The following is a 22,561-nucleotide window of genomic DNA, read 5'->3' as shown; positions in this document are numbered from 1 at the left end:
GACATCATAAATGCATATACACGTCTTATCTTGCTGTCATGAATATAGCAATAACCACCTGTTCCACAGGCTGGAACAGGATATACCGGGTCAGGCCCGAATTAATAGGTCCAAGAGTAGAAAGGGCCTTTAACGAGGGTCCCCTGTTCTGTTATCACACAGGTAATTATTGCTATTACCACCCTGTGTTGCCTATCTGGTAGCCCGGGGTGCAAAGAGCAATGTATTTTCTTTCAATGAAGGGGACGCTGTGAGGCATCCCGTTCATTGAAAGAACATACTTACACAAGATGGCATACACGCAGCTGGAATACAGGGCTTTGATCGGAGCTCCTCTTCCATTTATATGGCGGCTGGTCCAACAGGCTTAACGGAGCAGAAGCAGCAGGCGACGGTGGGCGCCATCACCGCAGTATTCAGGTCAGTGGGGGGAGATTAGATATAAAAAGGGAGGGTGGGAGCGGGATGGCGGGGCATAGGAAGCAGCAATCAGGTTGCTCGGAACACAGGCTTGGATTAGTAGATTCAACCCGCAATCCAAGCAACCTGATTGATCGTTCCCCTACCCAGGGTGCTAATGACAATTCAGGAACCAAGCCATTCTCTACATGTTTAAGTTCCGCTGATTAAGTATACAGCTTTATGCCCGTTTTCAACCATCACCCTTCTTCTTGCTTCTGAGGAGAATTCCACCTGGAACCGCATTGTGATTTTGCCTAAATCCACACGACTGAAACATGCTAAGTAAGAGTTTAAACTGTTAGTACAAAGTGGCCACGGATTTTGCATTTGAGCACTTCCCCCAACACAATCATATAAGCGATTCGCCAGCCAATTCCTCTGCAATGACTTTAAGAACCAGCTAATGTATCTTCTCCTCTGTTGATGTATTCGATGAGGTCAAGGTTTTTCTGTCTCTTCTGGTTTTCAGAGTCTGTCTTTCCGGGTTATTGAGACATTTTGTGGTCGCAAGGTCCAGCTCTGGTAGATCAAATATGGGTAAAGAGAAGAGGGTGAAGTCGCTATTCTCAGCAAGAGCAGTGTCCAGCTCCTCTTCTGCACTTCTGGCCAGGTCAGCTGTTGATCACCAGTATAGCCTTTAACAAAAATTGCTTCTCTTGGTAACTTTAAGCAGGGCCACTTTCACATCCTTGTTCCTGAGACTGTAGATCACAGGGTTCAGTAAGGGTGGGATAACGGTATAAAAGAGTGAAATAATTTTATCCTGATTAATCGTGTCTATAGATTTTGGTTTCATGTACATGAAAATAGCGGTGCCGTAGAATGAAATGACTACAATCAGGTGCGATGCGCATGTGGAGAAGACTTTGCGTCGGCCTTCAGAAGAGCGGATTTTCATGATGGTGGTGATGATACGCACATAGGAGACGAGGGTGAAAAAAGTTGGGATCAGAAGCGCAAAGATCGCAACCGAGAAAATCACCATCTCTGTGAAAAATGTGTCCCCACACGACATCTGTAACAGACTTGTGGCCTCACAACAGAAATGGTTGATAATGTTACGTCCACATAATGGCAACTGTAAAGCAAAAACTGTATCTATGAGTCCAAGCAAACCACCAATTATCCAGCAGCAGACCACCATTTTAACACAGATAGACCTACTCATTATGACACTATAACGCAAGGGAAACAAGATGGCTGCATAACGATCATACGCCATGACCGCTAAGAGCTCACATTCTGTGATACCCAGGAGCAGGTAAGTGTACATCTGAGCTGCACATCCGGAGAAGCTGATTGTTGTCCTGGATAGCAGCTGTGCCAAAATTAAAGGTTCATGCACTGTTGAGAAGAAGATGTCCAAGATGGAGAGGTTCCCCAGAAAGAAGTACATAGGAGTGTGAAGGCGTGGCTCAATGACACAAGCTGTGATTAGGCTAACGTTTCCAATGATAGTGAACAGGTAGGTGCATAGGAATAACACAAAGAGAATGATATTCACATGGGGGTCCTCAGATAGTCCTAGGAGCAGGAACTCAGTCACAGAGCTCCCATTCCACTTCTCCATTGCTTTCCTTCTTGTTACCTGAAATGGAAGACACACCCAGAGTAAATAGATGTGCATAAAACGTGGATGTAACATAGTACACTGCTTATAAACCACAGTGTGGTGCATCGGAAGATGTTTCACCATCACAACATCGGCTGAACTGCACACCAGGCCACTGTGTGACTGCCAGGAGAGTGGGGTCAGGTAGAGGATACCTTTCCAGAGGGTGCTGAGATGTCAGATGACACGTACTTCTTTCCATTGCCCCCCATCCCTGATATTACAGACAAACAGAGTGGACCATGGATATACATGATCATCACTGGTTTTGTAGATTTCTTTTATTTCTATTCCATGGTTCAAACATATTTACCTTAACGCAATATTATAAACTATAAAAAACAGAAAAAGAACAATACAATCATCAGTACAATACAATAACAAACATATACAATGTCCATACTATAAAAACATATCCAATCATTGGGAAATCCTAAAATTCATTCACTCAATTAATATAATAAATCAATCTGTAAAAGATATCGATATAAAGCAAGTTACAAGGAGCTTGAACAATTATCCACATTAAATCATTCCCAAAGTAGCTCCCATGAGGATAATCGGAGCCCATGAACAAAATGGCCAAAATGAAGTAGACGTAGATTGGCCAACTCCGTACAATCCACAAGCAAAAGCTTAAAGGATTCCGAACAAATTTGAAATGGCGACAATATGAATCGCCCCAACGTGTTTCCTTCCACATACCTCTATTTTCTAGCGTAGGTAATATGTTAAGAGGAAGACATGAGATAGGACACGCACATTTCCATGATGGATATTGTTGAAGGTAGGAAGTAGCATGACCTACAGTACGATGACTCATGCCCAGATCCTTATATCTTTTATATGCACCTAGTCCTTCACATGTCTGTGTCCAATCATAATGCCACAAGCCTTTATTCTCCAGGGATAGATTATCAGTCCGTTCCTCCATCCATGTCCAATGTATCGAGTCCGTTCCTCCATCCATGTCCAATGTATCGCATGGGTGGTAACCCTTTCAGCATGAGACCTCCTCTTTCCTTGGCTCAGTGTTTGTGTAGGAAAGGGGAGGATCTTGGAAGTTGGAATATCCCAAAAAATAGGATTGGATAGGGATATTGGAAAGCGGGGATAACGCATCTCACCATTGTGTGTCCCTCCTCCACTCTCTCAGGACCCCACACCCGGGTGATCCTCCCACACTTGTCCACCCCCAGGGTATGGATCCAAAGGCGATGGCTGTGCCCTGGTCACCCGAGTAAGAGATCCCCAAGATCTGGGCAGTGAAACACCTTCTAATTTATCACAATGGGCCTCATTACAAGGTGGGTGGTAAGGGATTACTGGCACCGGAAAGGGCACCGGTGCCGGTAATCCCTTACCGCCCTACTACGAGGTCCCTTAGCGGGTCCCTTCCTTAACGCCTGGTTTTACCAGGCGTTATGGAAGGGACCCGTTAAGGGACTTCAGAGCTAATAACGGTACCGCAATTTGTGGTACCGTTATTAGCTCCTTCCCCCTTCCCATTGAGCCCTATGGGGGCTGAAATGGGAATGGGTAATGGCTTTTTCAATGGGGACTTACCGGTCTCGCAAAGGTCGGAATAGACCGGTAAGTCCCCATTGAACGGGACCGGACACGGTACCGGTATTGGAGGTAGTCATGGCGCTAATAGCGCCATGACTACCTCTAACCTCGTAATGAGGCCCAATGTGTTTATGGTGTCTTTAAGGGCAGAAGTGGTAGAAGCACCACACAATAGAATCTCCGAGTGAACACCCATCCTTAAGCATTAAAGCAAAACTGTAACAAAAGAATTAAGGACAAAGTTTACAGCAGACAATGTTGTATTGCTCGGTTCACCCCTCGGGATTGATTGAAAAGAATGGACTGGAGAGCTAAAAGAGTGTGAAAAGTCCTAAGCTGCTATTGGGCATCCCAGCTCGTGGGGGGCAAAAATAGCTGGGATGGCATACAGAGCACTCATAGTGAAATCACTCACGGGAACATTATCAGTCACTCATGGCCCATTTGCTAAAATATCACTAACTTATCTATTGAGGCTAGATATAGTGTTTTTGTTTCTGAGACATTATTACATATATGAACTCACAGGTATTGTAGATAGACTATATAGCATATATAGGTATTCTTTTTATAAATAGTTTTCACTTTTTGCATCATAAGGTCATTTCGGGAAAGCGGAACATGTGATGCCCAACATCAGACAGAAACAAAAGGTGACCCTCAAAGTCTGACCTTGGAATCAAGTTAAAAAAAAAGGGTTGTGTTTTTTTTAATTGTTTTAGGACACCCCCGTTCATTTGAACCCAAATATGTTTGGAAAAGAATATTGTGGGTGCATTTTTCACTGACCATCATATGTGATGCGTGCACCCCCAAGAGCCTGCAACTCGGCCCGGGCCAATACCTAACCTGATAATGCTACCAGCCATCAGGGTTTATTGCTTACATATGTAGCATCTGTGAACTCATGTAAATGTATAAACTGCATTTATAATTATATGAGATTGTACCATTAGTTGTATTTTATAATAACTTTTAGAAAGCTTTTAGCCTTTTTAGAAGTGTGCTGAATTGTTGAAATATTGTGCAGATCTTACTACCATTTTACTTGCCAAAGTCTTTTAAATACAATTTACATATATGTTATTGTTACTGTATACCCTGAGCAGGGCTTTTGCACATACACGTCCTTGCTCACGTATTTCACCCGAGCTAACTACAACTCCCAAGAAAAGTTGTAGTTCACAGGTGTTTTTTTGAGCCACCAGGCACGACAGCACTGGTGTGACTGCCCAAGCCGGTCTGTGGCCGTATATAAGAAGCTCTTTGATACTCCACCTTTTTTAGACTGAATTTTTTCAAATAAGGTAGGATCCTGACGCACACTTGGTATGTTCCAGCAAAGTTCCTTTATTACAGCTTCAGTCAGTTACTCAAGATGTTACACAGATAACCACTGGCTCCCATCACCCAGGCAGGGGGTCTCCAACTGCCTGTCTCTGAAACCTTATCAACACACATTCTCTCACTCATACATACACATTCTCTCAGTCACACATAAACATTCTCCTCGTTACACCCAACACTCTCTCTTGCATCACCCACTTCTACAACTATCCGAATCACTATACAACAATTTTATAATTATATGAGATCGTACCATAACATGCATTTTATAATACCTTTCCGGAAGCTTTTTAGCCTTTTTAGAAGTGTGCTGACTTGTTGATATATTGTTCTGATCTTACTACCATTTTACTTGACCAAGTCTTTTAAATACAATAAAAATATATTTAATTGTTACTGCATACTCTGAGCAGGACTTTTGTATATACAAGTCCTTTTTAGTGCGTTTCACCCAAGCAAACTACAACTCCCATGTAAAGCTGTAGTTTGCAGGTGTTTTTTTGAGCCAACAGGCACAACAGCGCGGGCATGACTGTCCAAGCTGGTCGGTGGCGTCCAGTAAGAAAGTAAGGCGATTACAGTATATTTGCTGACACTCCTATGAGTAAGCACTTGCTTAATATATTCTTCTATTATAGTTGACTTTGCTGTGTGATGCATGCACTAGAGACAATTATGGCAGCAAGAACTATGTTGGAGTCACACCAGCTTAAAGGTCTTTTATATAGTAATTGTACTAATGAAGTACTTACTTAATGTCTCACCTGTAAAAATACACTTGTACCACCACAGATCTTATTATCAATAGTCAGGATCACAAATATGATCTAGGTGAAAATAAGGAAGGGCATAACAATGAAGGTCAATCTAATAGTAACAGAAATTGTGAAACTCCCCAGGAAATTGATAATATATCTACCAATCTTATAAATAAACCCATGCCAATTAGTATACGGACAGAGGATAATGGTAATGTATCTACTTTCGACAATAATAATACCTTGAATATAAATAATGAGCAATTGAAGATAGCTCTCTTTAACACCCGCTCCTTGGTCAAGCATGCAACTAGAGTTGCAGACATGGTCACAGAACAAGACCTGGATATTGTAAAGACAAATCTATCTGACTATAAAAGTAAATCATGGTGTGTGATGATTCAAAATGGCTTTTCAAATACAATTAAGTTACACTAGGCAACCATTCAAACCGCGAGACTTCAACTAATCTCCAAAAAGACACCCAATAATAAGCTGATAGTCCAGTTTCCGAGCCTCTCATGGGACTGAAACCGCTATGTTCGATTTTAAAGCAAATCTCAGAAAGATTTTAGATGACAGGCAAATTGCATTGCTGATGCACCTTGACCTCTCAGCAGCGTTTGACCTCGTTGATCATAAATTGCTGCTCGAGAGGTTGAGGGATTTGGTAAATTGCACTCATGGTACTGTCTCCTTTTCTAGGACCACAAACTTCTAGAGTTACCTCAGATGGCTTCCAGGTGCCCTCAGAGCAGCTCACTTGTGGTGTGCCTCAGGGGGCATGTCTTTCCCTGCACTATTTAATGTGTAGAGAAGACCAGTCTTTGACCTCCTAGATGGTGCCGGCATAGGTTTTACTAACTATGCTGACGACACCTGGGTGCTCTTGACATTGACTGGGAATTATGAGGAAGAGGCGGAAAGAGTGAATTATGCGTATGTCTGTGACAATGTGCTGGGCTATTCATACATCTAAATGTTTCTGTACCGGGGGAGGAAAACACTGTTAAAGCCTGGATATGAAACAGGAAGCAAATCCTGTATGGACTTTCCTCTAATGAGTCTTGTGTGTTTTGGTATCCTAGGAAACCGGGGCTGACGAGGAGGAGGTGAATCCCAACGGTTTCAGTTGGGCTTACTGAGGTGAACAGCTGACAAGGTGAGGGAGGGATAAAAATGTCTACGCCGTTGCGCAGATTACAATAATAGTTTGTCTAGTTGATCGAGGTTGCCGAGAGAGCAGCGAGAAAGGCACCGCTGTTGGGCTCACCCTGTATGAAGAAGGAAAGGCAGCACCGTTGCGCTCGACGTGTGTGAAGCAGAAAAGCAGTGCCGTTGCGCTCGTTCACAAATACTTTAGAAAGGCGACCGTTGTCGCGCATTATAAGGAAATATTGAAGTAGCGCCGTTGCGCTGTGCTAACAGAACGGGAACGACCGCTGTCAGTATCCCGATGAAGGAGTAGGAGCGCCGTTGCGAAGAGGGAGAGAGCCAGAACCGAAGTCTCTGCTGAGGTTGGAAGCTTAGAAGAGTCAGAAACTACGTCGGACCAGAAACCGTAAAGTATACATGAGAAGAGTGAAGGATGTGGAGGCGTGTCGACTGAATCACGTCAATGGAGAAAGGAAAGTGTATTTCTGAGAGAAAAATGAAGGGCTGTGTCTGATCAAACAAACGAGCGAGAGTGCCTGAATAGCAGACGGAGCGAAAGTCTCACAGAAACAAGTGAAGGGACAGAGAGTTACCAAAAAGTGAGAGAGAAAGAGAATTTTGAGGGAAAAGGTTTGTGTAAAGAGCAGAGAAACGACAAAGCTTGAAAGTAGATAAAGGAAACAAGTTGCCAACAAGGCCTTATGCTTCATAACCCTCAGTGAAGCACTACTGTGATATCTAAAACACAACCATATATAAGAAGTAAAGAAATAAAGAGAAATAGACTATTTTTCCTCACAAGTCGTTTCAAAGCAAGGGAAGGAGGAATACAGAGATTAGTAGTATACAACAGGAAGTAAAAAGAATTGCTCTGGAAGATATTGGGAAGAAAACAAAAGAGAGAGAGAGAGAGAGACATCGACAATAAGGGAGAGAGAACAAAATAAAGACTATTAAGATCACCAAGAATTTACCTGCTTTGTCTGCAGCCATTAAACCTCCCATGAAGACTCTAAGGCGATGAGAAGACATATCCTTTTCCAATAAACCCAGAAAAGAAATTTAGAAGTTAATAAAAGAAGTGGGTTCTCTTGTGATTCACACCAACTACTTATTGGCTCAGACTCCTTATTTTATGCTATACTAAATTGACAAAAGTCACATTTTGGTGTCAGAAGTGGGATTCTGAGAACGCCATGGAGGACCTTATTAATACACTAAGCGAAGGTCAACAGCTATTACAACAAGCCTTGCAAATGCAGACCCAACAAGCTCAGGCCGACAGATTAGCGTTTCAGCAAGCCTTACAGATGCAGCAGGCTCAATTACTCGAAATGACGAACGTCAGAAACAATCCTCAGGTCCCTACATCAGTATTGCAGAAGTATTTGGCTGGTGAGGATCCAGGGCACGTTTTTCGTAAATTTTGAAAGAGTAGCTCGTAATGCCCAGTGGCCGGCCGAGAGATGGTGTCATTACATCGCACCATTAACGACCAGCGAAATGCAGTGTGCATACCAGGCTGCAAATCCAGCGGGGGATACCAACTATGGGGACATGAAGAATGTCGTGTTGGAGCGAATGGGGCACGACGAGGAAACATATCGAGTCAAGTTTAGAGAAGTCAAACTGAAGGGGGAAGAAACCCTGAGGCAACTGTATTACAGGGTAAAAGAGTTGGCGGAGAAATGGTTACAGCCTAGTATGTCCTCTCCTGCTGAGTTAACTGAAAAGTTGGTCTTGGAGCAGTTCATTAAAGCTCTACCTTGTCCGGTACAGAGATGGGTCAAACAACATCCCAGGTTATCATTAAGCGAGGCTGTAGAGGTAGCGTCAGCATATCAAAAAGCTGGACAAGGCAAGGTGTTGACCTATACGATGACCTATAAACCTCCCCTTTTGATAAATAAGTCGACGACACAGTCAAAATGGCCACACTCAATGCTTCGAGAATCAGAAGCAGAGAATATACGTTCCAGACCCAACAGTGAGGGTCCTATGAATTACCGTCAAGCTCCTCCTGCACCGAGGGGTCCACAATGTTTTGACTGTGGGGACTGGGGACATCTTGCAAGATTTTGTCCGAAGAAACCAAAAGCTGAACCAATGGATGTGGTGGCTTTTAATTCCCTAAAGGAAAGTGAGACCCCGGAACAGATATCTGGGAGGCAGTCGCAATACTTGTATACGTGTGAGGCAGAGGTGGATGGAAAACCCACTACAGCATTAATCGACTCAGGAAGCCTGCAGACAGCGGTGACATCTGAGCTGGTAGGTGAGGTTATCGTTCTTCGGGGAATATTCCTATCCGGTGTGTCCATGGGGATGTGAAGGTTTATCCCTCTAAAGAAATACAAATTAAGTTGGTCGGGGAGACAATGGGTCTGACAGCAACTGTCTTACCCCGTTTACCTAAACCACTGCTAGTTGGGTCGGATATACCAAAATTCTCTAATTTAGTTCATAAAATTGAGAAGAGCTGGTTAGAAACGGCCCCTCTCCATAGAGAAGAAATACCTAGCCCATCTCCGAAGACACAGAAAAGTAGGAAGTTCAAGCGGTTACTGAAGAAAGATTGGGAAGCTAAAAACATTTTCCCTGTAGCAGTCGATTGGAGGCTAGAGGAAGATGGAGACAGCTTTAGGACTGCGCAAGAGCTAGACCCCTTGTTGCAATACACTAGAGATCGTGCCCTGGAAGAGCCAAAAGGACAGGGACCACGGTTCATAAAGGACAATGGATTGTTCTACCGATTAAGCAAGGCCAGAAGTGGAGAAGACCTGAAACAATTACTAATACCCAGGAAATATTACAAGACTGTACTAGAAGTGGCTCACCTTCAGGTTGGTGAAGGACACTTAGGAACTGAGAAAACAACGAAAAAGATTCTGGATAGGTTCTATTGGCCAGGAGTGTACCAACAGGTGGCTAGGTTCTGTCAATCATGCGAGGACTGTCAGCTGAAAAACCGAGCCAATGTGAGAAAAGCGCCCCTTCAGCCTATGCCACTAGTCTTGGAACCATTTAGTAGAATAGGAATCGACATGGTGGGGCCCTTGGAACCAACCAGGAGGGTTCACAAATACATTCTTGTGGTGGTGGACTATGCCACCAGATACCCCGAGGCATTTCCCTTAAAAGCAACAAATACCCAACAGATTTGTGACGCACTAATACCTTTTATTGGTCGAGTTGGGATACCCGGGGAGATTGTCACCGATCGTGGGTCAAATTTCATGTCCAATGTACTCCAACAAGTCTGTGAAATGCTAAAAATAGAACATCTGAAAACAGCTGTATACCACCCACAGACTGATGGGTTAGTGGAACGTTATAACCAAACCATCAAGCAAATGCTGAAAAAAACGACCTCCCCAGAGAATAAAGACTGGGATAGAGTTTTACTGTGGATTTTAATGATGATAAGGAACACTCCTCAGTCATCGACAGGGTTTTCACCCTTTGAGTTACTGTTTGGAAGACCCGTTCGTACTCTGTTGGAAATATTAAAAGAAAGTTGGGAGGAAAAACCAGATCGGGAAGTAACTTTGACGGAGTATGCCTCTCAGTTACAAGAAAGGGTTGAAAAACTACAAAGTATTGCCAGAGACAATCTCCTTCAGGCTCAAATAAGACAAGAAAGATACTACAATCAGAAAACACAGTTACGTACTTTCAAGAAAGGAGAACAAGTACTAGTATTAGTACTTACTTCAGAAAACAAAATGTTGGCTACCTGGAAAGGTCCTTATGAGATTCAAGAAGTGTTAGGTCCATTAACTTACAGAGTGAAGCAGACGGGCAGTAAGATTCCTTATCAAACCTACCATGTCAATTTATTAAAAAAATGGATACCTCCAGTCCAAACCTTAGCCATGATAACTCTGGATACGACCTCCGAAGAACATTTTCCGCAGTTAAAGGAGAAAACAGGTTTAGAGGGTCTAAACATCAACTCAGATTTAACGCCGGTCCAATGAAATGAGTTGTCTAACTTATTACAAAGGTTTTCACACATATTCTCGTCCTTACCAGGGAGGACTAGCTTAACTGATCATCGTATAGCCACCAAGCCTGAATCCATCGTAAGACTGAGACCTTATCGGATCCCTGAGTCAAAGATCAAGGCCTTCAACCAAGAAGTGCAGGAAATGCAAGATCTAGGAATCATTGAACCGTCCCACAGTGACTGGTGCTCCCCTGTAGTCCTGGTGCCGAAGCCTGACGGGAGTGTGAGGTTCTGCATGGACTTCCGGAAAGTGAATGAGATATCTAAATTCGATGCGTATCCAATGCCTAGAATAGAAGATCTACTAAATAACCTAGGGAAGGCGAGATGTTTGACCACAATCGACTTAACCAAGGGATACTGGCAAATTCCCCTATGACCCTCCGATAAGGAAAAGACAGCGTTTGCTGCGCCGACTGGTCTGTATCAGTTTATGGTGCTACCCTTTGGGTTACATGGGGCTCCAGCAACCTTTCAGCGACTAATGAACCATATTATAAAGGGTCATGAACAGTATGTTGGTGCCTATCTTGATGACATCATGATTTACAGCAACACCTGGTCCGAGCACCTGCAACATTTTAGGAAAATACTTGAAACGCTGAAACAGGCGGGATTACATATAAATCCCAAGAAAACTCATGTGGCAAACTTTCATACGAAGTATTTGGGATACTATGTGGGCCAAGGGATCATCAGACCCCAGGAGAAGAAAATCAAAGCTATCAAACAGTTGAAGTTCCCAGAAACACCAAAATAAGTAAGAGCTTTTTTAGGGCTTGTGGGATATTATAGAAGATTTATCCCACACTTTTCTACATTACCCACTCCACTAACAGATCTGTTAAGGAAGAGCCTGTCAACCAGGTTTGGTAAACGGTGGAACCACTGCAGGCCTTCGATGCTCTGAAAGCGGCACTAACTGAAAGAGCTGTTTTACACTGCCCAGACTTTAGCGCTACATTTTACCTGCACACAGATGCCTCAGGTATAGGACTCGGGGCTGTGTTGTTTCAGAATCAAGGAGAGGAAGAAAGACCAATATTGTTCATCAGTCGAAAGTTATTACCTCACAAGCTGTTTTATCCGACATTCGAAAAGGAGTGTTTGGCAGTAAAGTGGGCCATTGACGCTCTGAGATACTATTTACTGGGCCGAGACGTTACCTTGATAACCGACCATGCTCCATTAGTCTGGCTTGCTCGTAACAAAGATTCAAATCAGAGAATACTCAGATGGTTTCTTTCTCTCCAGCCCTTCTCTTTTAGAACTATTCATAAACCTGGAAAGTTATTAACCCAAGCTGATTACCTGTCCAGAGCAGAAACCCTTCCCGAGCGTAAGGGCTTAGTAGAGGGGGTGTGACAATGTGCTGGGCTGTTCATACATCTAAATGTTTCTGTACCGGGGGAGGAAAACACTGTTAAAGCCTGGATATGAAACAGGAAGCAAATCCTGTATGGACTTTCCTCTAATGAGACTTGTATATTTTGGTATCCTAGGAAACCAGGGCTGACGAGGAGGAGGCGAATCCCAACGGTTTCAGCTGGGCGTACTGAGGTGAACAGCTGACAACGTGAGGGAAAAATAAAAATGTCTACGCCATTGCGCGGATTACAATAATAGTTTGTCTAGTTGATCGAGGTTGCCGAGAGAGCAGCGAGAAAGGCACCGCTATTGGGCTCACCCTTTATGAAGGAGGAAAGGCAGCGCCATTGCACTCGACGTGTGTGAAGCAGAAAAGCAGCGCCGTTGCGCTCGTTTACAAATAATTTAGAAAGGTGACCGTTGTCGCGCATTATAAGGAAATATTGAAGTAGCGCCGTTGCGCTGTACTAACAGAACGGGAACGACCGTTGTCAGTATCCCAATAAAGGAGTAGGAGCGCCGTTGCGCAGCAAAGAGATAGAGAGCCAGAACCAAAGTCTCAGCTGAGGTTGGAAGCTAAGAAGTGTCGGAAACTACGTCGGACCAGAAACCGTAAAGTATACATGAGAAGAGTGAAGGATGTGGAGGCATGTCGACTGAATCACGTCAATGGAGAAAGGAAAGTGTATTTCTGAGAGAAAGATGAAGGGCTGTGTTTGATCAAACAAATGAGCGAGAGTGCCTGAATAGCAGACGGAGCGAAAGTCTCGCAGAAACAAGTGAAGAGACAGAGAGTTACCGAAACGTGAGAGAGAAAGAGAATTTTGAGGGAAAAGGTTTGTGTAAAGAGCAGAGAAACGACAAAGCTTGAAAGTAAATAAAGAAAACAAGTTGCCAACAAGGCCTTATGCTTCATAACCCTCAGTGAAGCACTACTGTGATATCTAAAACACAACCATATATAAGAAGTAAAGAAATAAAGAGAAAGAGACTATTTTTCCTCACAAGTCGTTTCAAAGCAAGGGAAGGAGGAATATAGAGATTAGTAGTATACAACAGGAAGTCAAAAGAATTGCTGTGGAAGATACTGGGAAGAAAACAAAAGAGTGAGAGAGAGACATCGACAATAAGGGAGAGAGAACAAAATAAAGACTATTAAGATCACCAAGAACTTACCTGCTTTGTCTGCAGCCATTAAACCTCCCATGAAGACTCCAAGGCGATGAGAAGACATATCCTTTTCCAATAAACCCAGAAAAGAAATTTAGAAGTTAATAAAAGAAGTGGGTTCTCTTGTGATTCACACCAACTACTTATTGGCTCAGACTCCTTATTTTATGCTATACTAAATTGACAAACGTCACAATGTCCTAATCCAAGAATGGATGACTTTCAATTCACTGGCATTGAACAAGAAAATAACAGAGTTACTGATTGTAGGCATGAGTCAATGAATGAAAAAACTAGACGTTAGGTATGGCCAGTTCAAAATATCAAACGGTACCATACAAGTAAGTTTATGGGTAAAGACCTTGGGGGTCTACTTAGACTCAGGACTTGCTAAGGCAAAACATGTACAACAGACTAAAGCTGCATGTGCCTGTACAAACAAGCATGTTAGGCAGATCAAACCGTACTTTTCTGTAAAAAAAGTTTTCTCAGTGGCTCCAGTGTTCGTAAATTCAAGACTTGACTACTGTAATAGTCTGCTGGCCGGAACTAAGAAGGGCAATATAAATACTCTTCAGATACACAAAATGGCGATGTTAGAGCCATATATGAGCTAGCCAAAAATTAATATATAACACAAACACGCAACAGGACTGTAAATACACACCTTCTTAGATCTAATTCACATGGAAATCTAACAGTACCTCAGGCACTTGTTTTGTTGTTTGTGCACCAAATCCTTGGAATTCCATCCAGCCAGAAATAAAGAACATCCCAAAATTAGCGTGTTTTTGAAAAGCAATAAAATCACTTCTATTCAACTCCAAGGACTAGAACACACATCTACATATTTGATTTCCAGTTATTCACCATACTCTCATGGTAACCTGTTTCCTTTATCGCATGTACTGTGATGATACTGTTTATTGCTATAAGGTCTCTTCTCTCTCCCCTGTAAGATCTAGTATAACTGAGACGAGGGAGAGCCAAGGAAACATGCAAAGTAACAACAGTTTGAATTATCATGATTTTCTGATGACTTGGCCCCAAGGAGTCTTGTGGATTACATAAAGAAGCACTGAAGAAAGACTTTGATGGTATGCTGGGGCAGGCCCAACTACATACCATAAAAACTGATGAAGAAATTGCAGAAGAGCCGAGGGAAAGCAGGAAGAGCTGCGAGGGAAGTCAGCGTCCATCTAGCTCAGCCCAGGAAATTCATACCCGCAGCATACAAAGTCCTGAGAGGCAACCGGTCCTCGGGCAGGAAATGAAGGAGCACTCCACGAGCCAGTCAGGAGCCTACTCGCTGGCCAGGCGTGAAGAACCCAGAGCGTGAACTCTAGGAGGTGGACGAATTGGTCCATAAACTGCACCAAGGCTCTGTGGAGCTGTATCGAGAGCCGATAAGCTGAAGAAAGGCATGTGGGGTATGCGTGCAGGGGCACAGCTGACACAAGACCCCTTGAAGAATTTGTAGCACTCCCCATCAGCAATCAAGGTGACAGGAGTTTGCTGGAGATCCAGGTGGTGTCCTGGGAGGTACCTGGGAGGTACCGAAGCCAAGAATCGCTGAGGAGTAATCTCCCTCGTCACAATGGTGACACCTAGAGAACTCAAAGTCAAGCCTCACTAAGGACTAATCTCCCTCATCACAGTGGTGACCCCCAGAGATCTAAGAGTCAGCATCAGTTGGGAGTGATCTCCCTTATCACAGTGGTGACCCCCCAGAGATCTAAGAGTCAAGCATCAGTTGGGAGTGATCTACCTCATCATAGTAGTGACCCCCAGAGATCTAAGAGTCAAGCATCAGTTGGGAGTGATCTCCCTTGTCAAAGTGGTGACCCCCAGAGATCTAAGAGTCAAGCATCAGTTGGGAGGGATCTTCCTTGTCACAATAGTGATACCCAGAGAACCAAGAGTCAGGAATCATTCAAGAGGGATCTTCATCAACACAGTGGTGATACCAGAACTCATCAAAGTCAAGAGTTCCTCAGAGGTGTCTTGTCCCTCATCACAATGGTGAGTGTGGTAAAGTTGGAAAGTCTGTAACCAGCCAAGAACTGCCTGGAACAACCTCCTCATCCATAGGGGACAAGAACAGAGTCCAGAAAACCATGATAGAGCAACAATCACAAGAAGGAGAATTGATACATTGGTAAGACCCTGAAGAAGATCCTCATGAATCCTTGGGAGGAAGTAAAGAGACTCTTAAAGACTTTGGCAAGAGACTATCACAGAACAGCCCTAAAGGCTGATTCCAATGGACCAGGAGAAGGGAGTCATTCTCCTAGTCCTGTTGTACTTTGGTAAATCAGACCTGCAAGAGACAGCTGGTAAACAGCCTGAGACTATATTCGCTTACCAGGAGAAGGGAGTAATTCTCCTGGTGTTGTTGTCACAAGCTTGTTAAATCTTTTCTTTGTATGTCTGTGGTAGGGATAGAGTAGCTGGTTTTGGACAGAGGACAACATTTTTGGTTTTGACTTACATCCTCATGACGAGCATCCAAGTTGATTTGTTTAGGTAGGGACATCCATGTAGGAATAGGGAGCGATAGGTTCTTTTATTTTCCTTTATATAAAGGTTTATAGGCAAAATTCCATCTCCTTCCTTGTCAGCCTCCTTACTCCACACTACACTTGGCAACTTAGTTTCTCTTGTATTTTGCTTCCTGGGCTATTTTGCAAATCTGATTGTAAACTGTGTGGCTGTTTGCACACATGTTCACAGAAAGTGTGCTTTAAAATTCGCATTGCTTGTTTCGGGCTCCCTCACTGTGCTTGGTCTCTCACACACATTAATTGGAAATGTTTACACAACTGCTATGAAAGAATTCACAAGCAGCCAACAATATTGCTATTTATCCTATCACCTGTTAGCCTTAACTACACAAAGTTGTGTCCCTAGCCACTCAGAGGCAGAACCCCATAATAGTGTGCCCTGCCTCTTCCAACGCCAGACGCCAAGTCCTGACTAGTTTCTAGCAGTGGTGAGAAAAATACAAGAACAATACCCCGTAAAAAGAAAACCAAAGCAAGCCAATTACAGCCCTCTCCTAAACATCTGTGGCTGGCTGACTGCCCATGCCCTCCCCTCCCTTCATGGACACAGTCCAATTACGGGGACTGTCCCACCCACTCTTACCCTTCACAATATTGTTACCACACAACTAATAAGTGAAATTGATACAACAACCCTCCCCCGCCTCCCCTCCACCATACTTGACATGAATGAATACACCAAAGAAATATAAAGGGCATACCATTCAATAGTTGACATTTCTTAAGGCGTTTTCTCAAATAATAGGTTTCTTTAATAATAGTTATTTGTTCAAGCTGCACATCAAGACTGGGATCAGTACATGGACACTCAGAAATGTGTTGCACACCATTTCTGCTCCCTTATTTGTATTGTAGCAAGTATGATTGCGGTCATTGACGTTCTATTCTGTAACACTGTAGTGTTTTATTTCATGTGAAATTGGCTAATGTGAAAAAACAGGAACTCTGCAGCAATGGCGAAGAGCACTCTATGTTTTTTTAATCTACAAAATGGTGTCTCTCTGGTGGTGGTCCTGTGGGCCCATGGCAGCTGAAGCCTGCACTCATGAGAGTAGGGATTATGGATGGTTACAGGAAGGGCATGCACATGATAGGGGCCAGTGTTGCTTCCTGACATTGGCTGAGATGGAGGTGCACACGATGGGGGCCAGTGTTGCTTCCTGACATTGGCTGAGATGGAGGTGCACACGATGGGGGCCAGTGTTGCTTCCTGCCATTGGCTGAGATGGAGGTGCTGACAGCGCATTGAGCAACATAGCTTGGAGCAATGTGAGTGGCAATAAATCAGAGATGATGGGAATCCTATCCTGTGCTCCGCCATAATGGACGGCAATGCAGCCAATACAGGGGCTATTTTTATTGCAATGACTATCGGGGCTCTCCCAGCAGCCTTAGCTTTTGTAGTGATTGGCGATTTAGTGTGGGATTCATAGACCACATAGTTAGCATAGAGCTTTCTGAAATACCAATTTATCATCATTGTTCCATATTCGTGAGAATCCCATGAGATTGCAAGATTTTGCATGTTTTCTTTTCTGCAGTTCTGACCAGGTCACCTTAACATAAGGTGTTGCAACACATGTAGAACATGAGACCGTAGATCACACAGTTCAGTAGGTTGGGGTCACTGTATAAAAGTGTGAAATTATTTTATCCTGATTTGCAGAGTCTACAGATGTTGGTTTCATGTACATGAAGATGGCTGTGCTGTAGAATTATATGATTACGATCAGGTGCGAGGCACATTTGGGGAAGGCTTTGCGCCGGCCTCCAGAAGAGCGGATTCTCAAGATGGTGGCAGTGACGGGCACATAGGAGACGAGGGCAAAGAAACTGGGGAGCAGCATCACAACGATTGCATCAGAAAAAAATCACCATCTCTGTGACTAAGGTCCCCCCACTCCACACGCCATTTTGAAGAGAATTGTGGCCTCACAAAAGAAATGGTTGTTTACATTGTAACTACATAAAGGCAATCGTAAGGTCAGAATCATGACCACAAGAACAATTATACTACTTATAACCCAGCTGCAGACCAGCATCGTAATACATATTGACCTGCTCATGATGACTCTATAACGCAAGGGAAACAAGATGGCTGCATAACGATCATACGCCATGACTGCTAGGAGTACACACTCTGAAATCCCAAAGAGTAGGGTAGAGAATATCCGAGCTGCGCGTCCTGGAAAGCAGATTTCTCTCTGCAAAAGGAACTGGGCCAGCAAGTAAGGTACATACACAGTTGAGAAGAAGACGTCCAAGATGGAGAGTTTCCCCAGGAAGAAGTACATAGGAGTGTGAAGATGCGGCTCGGTGACACAAGCTGCGACCCAGGTAGTATTTCCAATGATATGGAGCAGGTATGTGAATATTAATAACACAAAGAGAGCCATATTCACACGCGGGTCCTCAGATAGTCCCAGCAGTAGGAACTCTGTCATTGCGCTTCCATTCTTCTCCATTGGCTCCCTTCTTCTTACCTGTAGGAAAATGAGAAGAAAGTCACAGTAGATTTAAGTTCATAAAGTCTGGATGTAACACATTACAGTGTGGTGCAACGGCAGACTGCAAGGGTGACCAGGGACTGTGAGGAGGTGGAGGAAAGCTTGCATAAGGGTAATGAGTGACTGTGAAGAAGAGATGGAGGGATGCTGTGGCAATGATAAGGAGAGTGGGGTAAGGAGGGAACTGTGATGAGGAAGAGGACACTGGGATGAGGGTAATGAGGGACTGTGAGGATGAGCGAGAAAGCCTGCATAAGAGTAATGAGTGAATGTGAAGAAGAGATGGGGGGATGCGTGGCAATTATAAGGAGGGTGGAGTAAGGATATGAGGGACTGTGATAAGGAAGAGGACACTGGGATGAGGGTAATGAGGGACTGTGAGGAGGATCGAGAAAGCCTGCATAAGGGTAATGAGTGAATGTGTAGAAGAGATGGGGGGATGCCGTGGCAGTTATAAGGAGGGTGAGGTAAGGATATGAGGGAATGTGATAAGGAAGAGGACACTGGGATTAGGGTAATGATGGACTGTGAGGAGGAGCGGGAATGTCTGCATAAGGGCAATGGGTGACTGTGAAGAAGAGATGGAGGGATGCCATGCTAATGATAAGGTGGGTGGGGTAAGGATATGAGGGACTGTGATAAGGAAGAGGACACTGGGATGAGGGTAATGAGGAACTGTGAGAAGGTGCGGGAATGCCTGCATAAGGACAATGAGTGACTGTGAAGAAGAGATGGAGGGATGCCATGGTAATGATAAGGAGGGTGGGGTAAGGATATGAGGGACTGTGATAAGCAAGAGGACATTAGGATGAGAGTAATGACGGACTGTGAGGAGGAGGAAGAATTCCTGCGTAAGTTTAATGAGGGACTGTGAGGAGGAGGGGGAATGCCTGCATATTGGTAATGAGTGACTGTGAAGAAGAGATGGAGGGATGCCATGCTAATGATAAGGAGGATGGGATAAGGATATGAGGGACTGTGATGAGGAAGAGGACACTGGGATAAGGGTAATGAGGGACTGTGAGGAGGAGGGGGAATGCCTGCATAAGGGTAATGAGTGGCTGTGAAGAAGAGATGGGGGGATGCCGTGGAAATTATAAGGAGGGTGGGGTAAGGATATGAGGGACTGTGCTAAGGAAGAGGACACTGGGATGAGGGTAATGAGGGACTGTGAGGAGGAGTGAGAAAGCCTGCATAAGGGTAATGAGTGAATGTGAAGAAGAGATGGGGGAATGCCGTGGAAATTATAAGGAGGGTGGGGTAAGGATATGAGGGACTGTGTTAAGGAAGAGGACACTGGGATGAGGGTAATGATGGACTGTGAGGAGGAGCGGGAATGTCTGCATAAGGGCAATGGGTGACTGTGAAGAAGAGATGGAGGGATGCCATGCTAATGATAAGGAGGGTGGGGTAAGGATATGAGGGACTGTGATGTGGAAGAGGACACTGGGATAAGGGCAATGACGGACTGTGAGGAGGAGGGGGAATGCCTGCATAAGGGTAATGGGTGGCTGTGAAGAAAAGGTGGAGGGATGCCATGGTAATGATAAGGAGGGTTGGGTGAGGGTATGAGGAACTGTTACGAGGAAGAGGATACTGGGATGAAGGTAATGATGGACTGTGAGGTGGAGGGGGAATGCCTGCATAAGGGTAATGAGGGACTGTGAAGAAGAGATGGGGGATGCAGTGGTAATGATTAGAATGGTGGGTTGAGGATATGAATGACCGATGAGGAGGGGGATACTGGCATAAAGCTAATGGCAGACTGTGAAGAGAAGGAGGAATGCCTACAGAAGGGTAATTAGTGACTGCGAAGACGAGGAAGGAGATGACGTGGTAATGATGAGGAGGGTGTGGTAAGGATTTGAGGGACTGTGATGAAGAGTGGGATACTGGGATCCGGGTAATGAGTGACTGTGAGGAGGAGGAGTAATGCTGCATAAGGGTACTGAGGGACTGTGAAGAAGAGGGAGGCTGTGGTTGTGATCTAAGGGACTCTGATGAGGATGATGGATTTCTGGCATAAGAGTAATGAGGGACTTTGGCAAGGATAGGGGATTCCTGGGTAATGGTAAAGAGGGACTGTGATGAGGAGGGGGACCTGGGATAATGGTAATGAAGGACTGTGAGGAGGAGGAAGAATGCCTGCATAAGGGAATTTAGGGACTGTGAAGAGGAGGAAGCATGAGAGTTTGTGAAGGTGATGGGGTGCTGTTGTTTGTGTATTGAAAGACTGTGATGAGGAGGGAGATTCTGAAATACGAGTAATGAGGAACTGTGATGGTGAGGGGGATGAGGGACTTTGACAGGGTGTTAGGCAGAATCCTGTGCAGTACCCTTAGGGACCACTACACACAATTAAGACTACAGGTGGCAATACAAGTTTTACCTTTGGTACAAGCCTGTACTACTATGTTAAAGTGGTAGCAGTAGCAGAGCAGCCAGGCTTATCCCAAGAGGATATGAGCAGTAGCAGAGATTACACAAAGTGACCACAATTACTGTGACTAAAGCAAACACTGACTCAAGGATTCAGGTATAAAAATATAAGTACATTTATTTTTAAACCATTTGTTATAAACACAACACTTCTATTAATTCAAAACCACACGTAAAATATGCTACAACCAACCAATTCACTTTGGTACACTCTAACTCAAGTAAAGTACCCTGTGTTTTAACGGACCAGTGTTGCGAAACAAGAGACGTTACCGAGAATACACTTGCGACCACTTTTTGACAGTAATGACAGTTCGGTCTTACTAAAGTAACGCGTATCCGTGGCAAGAATTGTTACCGGGGCAAAAACACACTTAGCACCTGGGTTAACCAGAGAGAGTTGGGGGCAAAAATCATAGGCAATACTTTTGTGAAGGCAGACGGAATCAGAGAACACTATTTGATGGAAATTCAAGAGTCAATAGCCCAAAGCCAGTGTCAAGTGGAACTGGGTTCCTATTGTCGAGGATTACACAGTCGGACAGTTCAAGATTCAACGTTGCCAGGAGTACTTAGATATTGTCAAAGAGAGGAAGCAAAAGTTATAAGAAGGAGGGAAGACAAGGGCAAGCCTTGGTGCTGAAGAAAAGGGATCCACCCTAATTCTTCAAGCAGAACACAGTACCTTATTCAATGAAGAAGCTGGTGCCACGGCAGCTGTTCCTGTTGGTTTCCTGCAGACCCAGGGTTCCTGGAACTTAGGTGCGAAGGAGGACATCTGGAAGGGTCTGCACCACACAGGGATGAAGCCGGCAGCAGCGACGACGAATAAAAGGTGCGCTCCTTAAAAAGAGGAGAGGCTCTTCAGATGGCTATACGTACCACTACAGCAGTGTGCAGTGATTTCGACCAAGAAGAGGATCCTCTGGCTGTGGAATATGAGCTGGTTATCCCCACCAAGCTCAAGGGAAGAAAACTCCAGACTGGATCTTCTCTGGTCGTCGAAGGGTAGATAGCTCAGGACTGCAGCAGGGCTTCACCGGGGTGGAGTAGTTGCAGCAGCCGTCGTCTTCTCCGCTTCTCTTCGGCTCCTTGTAGTTCCAGTGGCAACTCTGACTTCTAGCCTAAGAGACCTGCCTTTTATGCGAAAATACCTCATTCACACAGCATGGCTGTCAATCACGCAGCAGGGGGGTTGTCCAGCCCGGACAACCACCTCAGCCAATAATGGCAAAGTGTGACTTGGGTTTCCTAGGATGCCCTGTGCAGGGGGTGACTATACCCCTCCCTCACATTCAGCCCACCTAGACACCCAGGTGCCTGGAGGAGGGATTCTGAGCAGAAGCCCGCCAAAAGACGGTGAACAAAGAAGGCAAACCTGGTTTGCCGCGCAAAGTAAAACACAAGAAGGACTTTAACAAAAAGAAATGGGGAATAAACCCGACCGGAGCCAAAAGAAAAAGTATTTAGTCAAGCGGGTTTAAGTTCAAGGCTAATATAATAGCCTGAAACAATACCACGTTTATCTAATATAATCACGGTAGGAAATTTAGGGTAGATACCACTGCCACCAGCCAAGTCTAAATGTTAAAAGAGCGAAA

At 44.4% G+C, this 22,561-nt stretch overlaps 1 protein-coding gene and 1 pseudogene across 1 annotated transcript; both read right to left on the bottom strand.

Annotated features, from left to right (window-relative positions):
* Positions 1 to 1,099: 1,099 nt before the first annotated feature.
* Positions 1,100 to 2,032, bottom strand: LOC138452752 (olfactory receptor 2D2-like). The gene has a single exon (XM_069605100.1). The coding sequence runs from the start codon at positions 2,030 to 2,032 to the stop codon at positions 1,100 to 1,102; it is 933 nt and encodes a 310-aa protein (XP_069461201.1).
* Positions 2,033 to 17,624: 15,592 nt separating this feature from the next.
* LOC138452751 (olfactory receptor 2G6-like) lies at positions 17,625 to 18,479 on the bottom strand (annotated as a pseudogene).
* Positions 18,480 to 22,561: the final 4,082 nt, after the last annotated feature.

The sequence above is a fragment of the Ambystoma mexicanum genome, chromosome 4p, assembly GCF_040938575.1.
Source record: "Ambystoma mexicanum isolate Mex_15411 chromosome 4p, UKY_AmexF1_1, whole genome shotgun sequence".
Classification (NCBI taxonomy): Eukaryota; Metazoa; Chordata; class Amphibia; order Caudata; family Ambystomatidae; genus Ambystoma; species Ambystoma mexicanum.
The sequence above is the reverse complement of the archived record's forward strand: the minus strand, read 5'-3'. Positions and strand labels throughout refer to the sequence as shown.